The sequence below is a fragment of the Pseudoliparis swirei genome, chromosome 8 (genome assembly GCF_029220125.1).
Source record: "Pseudoliparis swirei isolate HS2019 ecotype Mariana Trench chromosome 8, NWPU_hadal_v1, whole genome shotgun sequence".
NCBI lineage: Eukaryota > Metazoa > Chordata > Actinopteri > Perciformes > Liparidae > Pseudoliparis > Pseudoliparis swirei.
In genome coordinates, this window is record NC_079395.1 from 14,865,120 (window position 1) to 14,877,019 (window position 11,900).

General features: G+C 44.5%; 1 protein-coding gene across 2 annotated transcripts in view; it reads right to left on the bottom strand.

Annotated features, from left to right (window-relative positions):
* Positions 1–5,068, bottom strand: part of LOC130198067 (glypican-5-like) — an 89,278-nt gene extending 84,210 nt beyond the window's left edge. For both annotated transcript variants that reach the window (XM_056421127.1, XM_056421126.1), the window contains exon 1: positions 4,610–5,068. In XM_056421127.1, coding sequence (XP_056277102.1) covers positions 4,610–4,787 — 178 coding nt within the window. In that variant the 5' untranslated portion in view covers positions 4,788–5,068. The remainder of the gene's footprint in view (positions 1–4,609) is intronic.
* Between the last annotated feature and the right edge of the window lie 6,832 nt (positions 5,069–11,900).

Sequence of the window (11,900 nt, forward strand, 5' to 3'; positions counted from 1 at the left end):
CCTTCTCCTGCCTCAGGAAGCCAGTTCCACTTTGAAGATCCACTGAACATACAGGATATTTACTCTGTACAGGTTGGCAGTGTTTTGGATGGACCGTGTTGAATGAAAACACATCTCAAAGGGTCTTTGCCGCATACCTGCATTTTTGGACAACCTTGAAACTGGAATGTTTAGTTTTCCCGGACCCAGAACTGCCTACCGTGATCGGCACCGGGCCCAACGCCACCCAGAGGGCAGAGGTTGGCCAGGCAGAGCTGGAATTGGAGAAGCAGAGGGCTGGCGGGCAGATAGATGCAGACCTGGAGGAGCAGCATCATATCAGAGGGCTGCTCGGCCACACACTTATGTTGAACATTTAAAATAATCTGTTGAATGCTTCCCTCTCAGAAACCAGCTCCTCTCCCATAACACTTACATCCCTAGACGGTTCATCTTTATTAAATGGTAATATTATTAGAGAGGTACTGCAGACGATATACCTGGAAATCTACTGATCTCGTGGAATCGCATCCGCCTCTACCCCGGGACCAAGCCATGGAGGGTAAGGTAGCACACAATCAACTGAAACGCACAACAGACTTGGATGGAAATCCAATAAGAGATGATGCGTAGAGACTCAAGCCCGACTCAGACCGAGTGAGCAGCCTCAGAATGGGGCAACGCTGGTATGCTGGAGGTGCTCGCCCGCTCAATAAGGTGTATCATGTGTGAAATTGTCACAGATGTTAATGACACCAGCCGTGTGTTATTTAACCCTCCCGTTACCTTAGGGTCAATTTGACCCCATTCAATGTTTAACCCTCCTGTTACCTTTATATTTCAATTTGCCCCCAGCAATTAAAACCTCCAGAAAATTATTAGAATTAATATTGTTTTCCAAATTTAAGTGTGAGGTACTTTATGTTTGTTTGTTGACTACGTAAATAGCCCTTTAAATATATGAAAAAGTTGATATGTCTTATATGTTTGACACAGTGAAAAACAGCCTGGGGTCAAATTGACCCGAAAGAACACCGACATTAAACATTGAATGGGGTCAAATTGACCCTAAGGTAACAGGAGGGTTAAACATTGAATGGGGTCAAATTGACCCTAAAGTAACAGGAGGGTTAAAGGCTTTAAAAATGCTCCCGTGTCAATTTTACATTACATTGAAGTGTACAATTTGAACAGGGATGCTCAATTATTTATAAACGGTTGCGTGGCGTAGAGAAGGTGTGTGCCTGGTCTCTCAGTGACGGAGGCCACGTTCAAAAGGGAATACAAAATAACCAGCGGCTAATCAAAGAAGACGTTGAGCTCTGAGAGCTTGCCAAGCCTTTTGATGCTGTAACTGGTTAAGGATGTGGCGACATGTGAGAACACACTGCGTTCATATTCTCTTTGCTATTAACACATGACCCTGCTCGCCTTGTATTTGAGATAAAAGACACTTTCTCTTTCACTCAAACAGCTGTTAATAAGTACATCAGAGAACGGCAGTAGAGTAATAGCTTCAACAAAGCGTGCGGTGTGTACGCGATCAGATAAGCCGTGCTCAATCAGATAGTTTTTACAGAGCTGGAAAAAAAGTTTTATCATATCTGTGGACATTATTTTAGAAGCCAGCTGTAGGATAAGTGTGTCTGTGAACAGCCTGCTTTCCAAATGATCTATCTCCAAAGTGCTAAATCAGCACCCTGTGTTAATCTCAATATGGAGCATTTGGCCGTGTACCACAGTACATAAGCGGTCATAACTCTTTCAAATAATCACAGGATAAGCAACTTCACGTCTGATTATCTAAGTTCCCTTAATGCTGAATCTGGCACGGAGATAAAGCCGCTCTTTAGAAAGCGAGGCCCAGGGAATGAACATGTAATGCCTGGTAAGCAAACAATTTGGTCCGAAGTTATTCGACACAAGGAAATACCAAATTTGGGGGGTGCTGACATGTTCTAACATACTCCATCAAATGGGTAAAAAACATTAGGAGTAGGACTCGCTTCAAACAGGACTTTTATTTGAAGTGAGAATTATATTTACATTGAGCTATTGCTACATTTCTGCACTTTCTTGAGTAAAAAAGCTCTCGATAATCACGAGGCGCGATAACTACGTATTGCACTTGATGTTTTCGTAGGATAGAAAAACAAATAATAAAGAAATGTGAAATAAAATAGCTGTACCGTAGAATAGGATCGTATTCAATTGGCCGGCTCTAAAACTCCCTGCTGCCACACTCCTCACCTCACTTGAATGAAACGCAGCACTGTATCCAAAAAAAAACATCAGCCTGTGAAAAGGGCTGAAGTTTTGCCACTTCAAATTTCAAGAGTTGCTTTTATTGGCATTTGATCTGAGAACTGATGCAGAGTCGCACAATTGTGTACACACACACATACACACACGTACACAAAACATCTCCCACTCCAACACCCCCTTCCATTGGTCGGCCCTTTGAAGACAAGATTGCGTCTGACCCAAAACAACCTCTCGAAGACAAGTGCAAATAAAAAAATAAAAATTTAAAAGATAGAAGCCCAAAAAACGCTGTGAAGCTGCAGCCATGTGTGAGTAGCTGTAGGGTTCGGGACAGCGGAGACACGTGGGGCGAAAACGCACAAGCGATGCAGTTCACCACGCCTTTTGAACAAACACAAACATTTATATGAAGTAATAAGTTTGTGTCTGGATCTTATCACCGACATCGCATGCAAACTTCTTTTTAAACATAGAGGGTGCGAGACTCTTGGATGCGCTTCACTCCCATGCTCACTGTCACGTATAAAAGCTCATCAACAGCTGCAGATGCAGCCTGGGATTCCCATATGTAGCTTTGGCCAAAGCACGGCAGACTGCTACTGACGTCCTCGGAAGACCACCGTCCTTCCGTTGTCTTTGAGAGCTCACCCCAAAACTACTGCGTGCAATGCCATAGACATCCTCTGTTGCTAGTAGTGACACCCTGCTAAACAAACATATCGAATGGTTTGGATGCAGCTCTGGGTATGTGTCCCACTCAGCTATCTCTTGCTCTTCTCCCTGGACAGCTTGCAGACTCAGACCCGGTGACACCTAAGCTGCCACCAACCTGCATGTGACAGCTTTGCTTCTGGAGGATTCTGGCCCGTCACATACTGGACATAGCTGTACATTCAACGTCTGGCATTGGGAGTATTTGACCGGAAAAATAAATCGTAGACTGACGGACTCACAGTAAAGGAAAATACATTTATAGCAGCTATACAAAATATTTAAAAGATTAAAAGTAAAGAGTAAAGGCTAAAAAACAATGATAATGCTACTGAATAACTAGATTTATTGTGTTGGTGTCCGAGGCATTGGAGAAACATTACAGAATTAGTTCAAATTGATGGAGTCTGTTGCTCTGCGTGCAGAACAACTTTCAGGCACACCTAGCATAGTTGACCCAGAGCCTGAACCCGCTAAAAATGCATTGTGCCTCCAAAAAACTATTTGGAACCAATGTTTGTTCTCGTAAAACAACTTTTCCTAAGCGTGCAGGAGGAAAGCACAAACCACAAAACCGTTGAGGCATTTAAGGTTGCTTCCAAGCATCGCTCTGATGAGAAATACAACTGGTAACCATGTCAGCAGCTAGGTGCCAAGAGACGCTATTGGCCTGTTGTGAGAGTCTGGGCGGTATGTTGTTGTGAACTGTGGCTCCTGAGCTCAAGAGCAGGTACACTCCGGGGCCCGTATGCCATGCCACGAATCTAAAGAGGCCAAAATAATGACTGGTGTCTGACTTCTGGAAGTCAATCACTCGCCCACCATGGACACGTTATTATAGCCTCTTAATCCCCAGAGATTAAATGTATGAGACTTTTTCGTCACACTCGCTTTTTTTCCCCGACTCAGAAACGCTGTCTCAGCAATTTGTGAATGCGTCGGTCAGCTTCTCTGCGAAAATAATAGTTTAATCTCTCCAAACAGCCTGCTTGATTGATAAGCAGCTGGGTGGCACGTGGAGCTGCACATTCTACCAAGAGGCCCTGACCCTTTAAACCACATAAGATTATATGTTGCCTTTCTACTGGGCGTCTTAAACATGTCATATTGCCCAGACCTAGGCTATTATAATACACAGACACATGTTTTTAGGATGTCTCGAATGTGCAACAATGGACCGACATGATGAATGTGAAAAGATTCTGCCGAATACATAATTAGCATATATACTTAACTTACTTTAAAATGCTTTCAGAAACCCATCCTTACCAAGTAGCATCCCCCATACCCAACATCAGCTACTTAATGGTCACATTTAAAAAGGTATCAAAAACTAACAAGACTAATATGAAGATAACCTACATCGATATCAAAATATATGCTCTGCCTCATCCTTTCACTCTGTTTTACTTGTGTGTGCTTGTAGACCACTCGTGGTGACGGACCCACGTGTGCTTTTGACAGAAGCGCAGAACAGTTAGACACACTTGACATGACTGTTTCTTTTTTTCTTTTCTTTTTTGTTAAATAGAGATAGATAGTCCTGACTAACACATGTGAACATAAATAAAATATATGTGATGTCTGCGTATCCGTTAACAAACTGTGACGTGAGCAGTGCGCTCTAGCCGGAGTGCCAAACCCACTGGCTCACCTCTGCCAGGTGTCTCCGGGACGCGGTGCGGCGGCCCGACCTGCCGCAGCTGGAACGCGGTCCTCACTTCATGACAGCTGTACGCGTCCACGTCGAGCGCGTTCACCGCAAATACGAGCGCGGACAAAATCCAAGCAGAGCCGCAGGAGTTTACGCGTGGGCATAATCCTCGGGACATTGCCGCATCTCACGCCAGGTATCCCTCGTGGATAGCCTGCTGTAGCCTGGCTGCAAACTCTGTGTGACAGTGTGGAAAACCGGCGGCACTCAAGTACAATGAAGCGACGATGAGCTTAAACATCTGACAACCGTGTCCGTGTGATGGTCACATTATTAGTGGAGATGAGCGTGCGCGCATCACAGCAGAGGTTTTGGGTCTTCCCTCGGACAGAGGAGGAGTGGTGTGGGCTGAAGTCAGTCCGTCCCGCGCTCCACACTTATGCAGTGGTCGGCTGTCTGCATGTGTTTCCAAAGCCTCGCGCGCACTCCCCTCCCTTTCTGTTTACTTCAGCGAAGTGCCCCAACTAAAACACGCTATACCCCGATAGGGACTGGCAGTGTCAGTAGCCGGAAACAGCATTTGATTGAAACCCCGACAAGCCCATATTTCCCCCTTTGGTGAAACAACAAATACAAACAAAATGTCCCTTTCATATTTTTTTTCTTTCACAGCATCTTAACGGAAAGTGCTTTTTTGTGACTTTAGTTGTGTTGGTCCTTTAGTAGCAACTGTGAATATAAAACCAATATTAAATAATTACAAAATTCCATGAATAAAAAATGTTCCCCTCTGTTTATGTTTCTTGGTATGTTTCTGTAACAGACATTAATCCTTCACCTTTTAGAATAAAGAAGATACTGACAGTCACTGCATATTAAATATGTTAAGAAGGCACCCAGTTGTTATATGGTTAACCCTCTTCTTTATCATACTTTAGAATGAAGAGTAAATGGATTAAAGGCCACAATACTTTTCAAGGCAGATATTTAAATGTGTCTGCTCGTTGGGATAGGGTCAAACAGGACGGGATATTTCATTTGGAGTATGGTTATTGTCGATCTGCAGCACGCATGCGCTTTATGATGCACATTGCTGCCATCTACTGGTAAACCTGATTAACATTATATACACTCCTTTTAAAGTGGAGAGTCACGTTTTATGACCCGATTTGAACATTTATTGTGGATCCTATATAAACATTACATCGGATGGTTAAAATGAAGAAAAAACCATCAACTGTCATAATGAGACCTTTTTATGATTTGGTATTCAATGATTCAGAATCACGTACTCTAAAATGTAAGATGTATACAATAAAGCCAAAGAGAGGTCATGACCCTGGTGAGAATTCATACCCGCAGATTATGAGACTACAACAAATAAATGACTAACTATGGTTTTTACACAATTGTTATTGGCCTACAAAACAGTATTTTCCAACAAATAACTGTTTTCATTGTACCGGTTTCTTCCTTCATACATTTTATGTGTAACTCAAATGCAAAGAGTGTTGCAATCATTTTTAAAAGTATGTCGCCACATTTCCATTTGTAACTTCATACTGCAGTTCCTTTAAACATGGTTGATTAAATACTCCCCTCTACCGGAAAGACACGGTACTGCATGAGCAGTCAGGTTCAAGCATACACTGGCTGCAAGCTGCTTTATAATAGACTTCAGAGCAGGCTGGAACAAGCACAGGTGTATTTAATGACATTAGTCCTGGCATTGTGTATGTGTGCTGCTGTAATTAAGTTGTATTAAGAGTATTCCATTCCTACTCACCTACTGGGAACTATACTTGAACAAAGAAAGACCCATCCCATAATGGCACTGAGGGATTTAGATCCACCTCCTACTGTATCTTTCCCAGATGATGTATGAATACCTCGGGGCTTGGCCTCCACTTATCTAAAGAAGACCCTCAGCAAAAGCTGTGGCACATTAACATAAACCGCATGCACGGAGAAACACAACTCCAACCATCACATCACTGTTAGAGGTGATCATCACCTTTATAACAACTTGGGCAAGATGATTCTGAATACTGTCAGGGCCAGAATGTCACTGCAGCGGAGGAAGAAATGCAACTAATGGTTGAACTTTGGGAGCAAAAGAAAGGAAGCCGTTGTGTTCAAGGTATAAAGTATAAGATAGTGAGACACACATGCTGGCACAGCAGTGGGGCTGTGGTTGTATATTTACATTGACGTTGGGCAACAAGGTTAGTTTGCACATGACAACCAAGCAAGAGGAGCTAATGACGTTGAAGTTTTAATAAAGCCAGACTAGCTAACAGTACCATTCCATTTAATTATTAAAACTACGTATCCTATTCAGGGTCAAGTGTGACCGAACCCGGGCTAAATAACTTAATAACTTCCTTAACTTGTACTATTTTTTTTCTGTAGTAGTTCTTATCGTTCCAACTGTCATATGTTCTTGGCCACGAGGGAGATTTTGGTGGCGCTGTTTCTCCCCTTGGATCCAAGGGGAGAAACCCCGTTTTTCAATTTGAGTGACAGACGTCCCAGCATCGGTTGCAGCAGCAGCATCAGCAGCACACCGTCTCAGAATACAGGATCGGAGAGAAGAAGAAGTGACCACGAACCCACCAAACCCAACATAGGCCTATATAATATATCACAACACACACACACACACACTAAAAAAAAGAAGCTTTTTTATTGCAGCATTTAAGCACATAGGCCACAGAACATGTGCTGGGAGGTCAACCACAGCATATCCGCAAACTGGTAAAACATGTTGTGGAGGTCCACAAGAGTGTGTGTGTGTGTGTGTGTGTGTGTGTGCGTGCGTGCGCGTGTGTTTATTACTGTGTTATTGTGCAACTCTGACCCGTGTTATAGGATCCAGTTGGATTATTTTAGGGGAAATAAAGACAATGCATTTGTAACAGTGGTGTCTTTCTTTCTTCAGATGTACAGGCTACATCAGACACTCCTGGTGCTCCTGCTCCTGGCAAGCAGTGTAAATACCACGTGAAGAGAAAATGTGTCTTTTAAATGTGTGTCTGAAATACATGTAATTTAAGTGTTGCTGAACTTGGTCACTAGATGGCACCAACAACCCTTAATTTCTGAACCTTTGACGCACTCATCCGCAGGTTAAGTTGTCTCGAGCTGTGCTCTACCATTAACAGAGTTCACAGTTAGGTCAAGAAGAGGTGACAAGGACAACGTGTTCCGCCATGTGTTTACTATCTGATGTGACAGCATGTTGCTATTCGCTCTCCAGTCAAACCGGATTTCAAAGCCAGACCTCATTATGAACTAACATAATATGGTGCATCCCCAGTTAGTGATTGGTAGTAGGTCATCAGTCACCCTAAGCAACCTTCATGTAACCATATGATCATACGATTATGGACATGTAGCTTGGGCGCTGTCAGTGGGGGGGTGGTGGGGTCCTGCTGCAACAAGGTTGGGAGGTTCGATCCCTCTCCCTCCCATTAGTTGCAGTAGTCGTGTCCTTGAGCAAGGAACCCCCCCGGGCGCATCGGCTCAGGCGCATGCTCACAGCCCACAAACCTCCTTAATAACCAAGGATGGGCAATGCAGAATTAATATCCCTAATTATTAAACATATTATTATAAATGTGGCACTTCTGATGCCAATCAATCTAATACTTTGATTCGGACTACGGTAGATGAAGTGGCTGCTGTAGTCATGGCAGGGGATCCTTCATTCTATGCTGGGTCCAGTAGTTGGTAGACAATCTGTGGAGGCTTTAGCCCATCAGTTCTGGCCCTTTAAGTCTAAACTGAGTATTTAGAGGCTTACAGGGGGTTAAACCCCCATAATTTGAGCCCTCAACCATCCTTGAGTCTTCCATTTTCACCTCTGTCATGATGGAATAGTGGGAAGTGTGGAGGCTGATCATTAGAGAGGGAGACATGCCTCAGCTTGACATCTCAGGAGGGAGGAAGTGATGATAATTGAGTTTGGTGAAGCTTGATTAAGTAAAACATTGCCACATGCTGAGGGGCTGACTTATAAGGAATCTGTGTGTTCGAATTTTGTTAAATGTCTCTCAAAGTGATGGAGCACCTTTCATTCAGAAACCCTGAAATCGGGTGGCTTATGGATTCAGCAGGAAAGAAATACATGTTCCAGTACATGCATACATAACATGTGGAGTGGTCAAATGTCTGCACACACTCAAAGAAATGACTCATTGGATGAACTCAATTAAATTGTTGGCAGGTTTTCCATCCAATAATTATATGCAACTCCAACTCAAATGCCAATCAATCTAATACTTTGATTAGGACTACGGTAGATGAAGTGGCTGCTGTAGTCATGGCAGGGGATCCTTCATTCTATGCTGGGTCCAGTAGTTGGTAGACAATCTGTGGAGGCTTTAGCCCATCAGTTCTGGCCCTCTAAACTGAGTATTTAGAGGCTTACAGGGGGTTAAACCCCCATAATTTGAGCCCTCAACCATCCTTGAGTCTTCCATTTTCACCTCTGTCATGATGGAATAGTGGGAAGTGTGGAGGCTGGTCATTAGAGAGGGAGACATGCCTCAGCTTGACATCTCAGGAGGGAGGAAGTGATGATAATTGAGTTTGGTGAAGCTTGATTAAGTAAAACATTGCCACATGCTGAGGGGCTGACTTATAAGGAATCTGTGTGTACGAATTTGGTTAAATGTCTCTCAAAGTGATGGAGCACCTTTCATTCAGAAACCCTGAAATAGGGTGGCTTATGGATTCAGCAGGAAAGAAATACATGTTCCAGTACATGCATACATAACATGTGGAGTGGTCAAATGTCTGCACAGCGCTGGTCAGAGCAAGAACCTCATGCTCAGTTTCTCCCTGCAGGAGATGTGAGGAGTGGAAGTAAGCCGTGCTGCATCTTTCATGAGATTCTGCCATCTTCAGTGCCACTATCGGAGCTGCCAGTGACTTCCTCATCCTCACCTGCATGGCACTCCCAGGGAAGACCGAAAATAGAAACCTCACACACACTTTCAAGAATCTGAATGTCACTTCGAAGCAGAAAGCATTCACAGGATAGCGCCATGTTCAGGTACCCCGGCAGCAAGATATCACACTTTTAAAAAAAAACTGTCAAGCCGAGTCCTCGCTCTATTTATGACGAGTCTATTTCCTCAGCGGCATTTAATTGATCTGTTTAATGGTTTTCATGGACTATTCATTAGCCTGTTACAGCAGAGGATCAATGTGACATTATTACACGCATGATTGAACCAAGCACCAGGCATCCGCTCCAGGGCCCTTTGGTTTGTAAACAGCCATTAATGTCCCGATGGCCCACCACATACTTGCACTGGCAAGATTATGTTACTTTGCCAATACCTTGGAGACTGAAAAGAATAATTTCCTGAGTGCATGTTATTGACTTGTTAGTCAAGATAAATTATCTACCCACAACATTGGTCAGATATATTGTGATCCGCCCCCGGTAAGAATGAGCTCCGAAACAAATAATACGTGTTGTGTGTTGAGACAGACAAATTGGAGAATAAATGGAATGTGCTCGTACCTAATGCTGCAGGACCGTGGACCGTCACTAGAAGGAGAGGATTGGTTCTAAAGTACCTCAAGGCCCATCCACTCACTCCAAATGTCTTGCATTGAGTTGAATCGTCACACAATGTGTTTCATTAGCTCTACATATGCAATAGAACAACAATCAATTCATTCCTCCATCTACAAATGAATTCAGGCAGTGTGGATGTCTTTCTCTTTGTATGCAAGTTTTTTCTTGTGTGTAAGCGTGGGTGAACCGAGTAGCATTGGATCTATTTCACCCTCCATTCTCTCCCTGTGGGAGCGTCCTCCACTGTTCACAAAACAAAGTACTGTTGTGCACATGGGTGGAACAATGTGTTTAACCCATTCACCCCTTGGATTTCTTCACTGTCTGTGTTCATTGAACTTGGATGGGATCTAAGTACTTCCTTTGAGATTATCCACATGGGCCGTGCACTGAGGTCAGACCGGGGCCCTTGTGTATGTACATGTGCATTGGTGAGTGTGCTGAGTTGCTCTGGATGGAGTGACTTGCTTTGTGCATGACCACTCGACCACGTCCCTCATAATAGGCAGAGAAAGGGGGTGACTACCTTTTGACAGAGCATTTTATCTCAGTGAGATCATAGCGATTGTCTGTCAGTGGCATGTGGCATGCTGTCATGAGAGCTGTGTTGGAACCGGGTGCAGAGAAATATAGTTTAGTTTCACCCTATTTACCCGTTTCCATTCCACTCTCAAAAACAGCTGGCTCTTTAGATAATCATCTGCATTCCAGCTTCAAGCCTAGCCTTGCTGAACCCCCAGTGCATCGTTGCTCTTCTGCACCCCCACCCTCCCCTTCTTTTTAATTGTTTTTACCAACCCCCTTTATCTCTATCTCAACACAAAACAATATATATATATTTTTTCATGCCTCTGACCTCTTATGCCAGTGCCCCACCCCGCACCTCCACCAGCTAGAGCCAGGCACAGAGGGTTGGGGAGTGGGGGGCACGTGTGGGGGAGGAGGGTGGGGGTTAAGAGAAATGGAGAAAAGGGTTGATGAAAACAACAGATCTCTGCTCCCTAATCCTTTTGTGTCGACGGTGATAATCCATTCAAGCACCCCCCCCCCCCCCCACAACCACCTCACCCCACCCACCCACCCTCCCTCAGCCCTGCTTCAGCACCTCTACACTCGCCTCTCCCAGCACATAAACAACCGGCAGCGGTCCTGAAACCAATCCTCGTCCCCCCAGACAGTCGAGCAGAAGCACAAAAACAGCCGCAGAAGCTGCCTGTCAACCCCGCTACTCTGGCTCAACTCTGCCCCTGCTTTCATCCTGTTCACCCGTGTGGCCACTGGGAACACGTCTATATTCGTTTTCTATGCGAACGCTTACAAAAAAACATCTTGCATCGGCATGTCAATGCGTGTGTACTGGAAACTGCAAAATATTGTTTTCCCTTTTCGGTGTATTTTGCATTCACGCGTTTGCGCCTCTTTGTTTTGCTCTGCTTTGTTTTGGCTACTGTACATGCGATGCACTTGAGAGCAACGCCGAGTCTTCCCTGCAAGTGTTTTTGTTGTGTGTCGTGGTCTTGTTTACGAGCTGTAAGAGCGAGGGGAGGGGTGGAGCGGGCTGTCGGGGAGGGCAGCGGTTGCCAGGGAAAGAGGAGGTTGTGTCTAATGAGGTCACGCCCTGGCAACCCGGTGACTCCTCCCACTCAGCCGCCCCCCCCCCCCCCACTACTGCCATCCCTATACCATCTCTTCACTTGG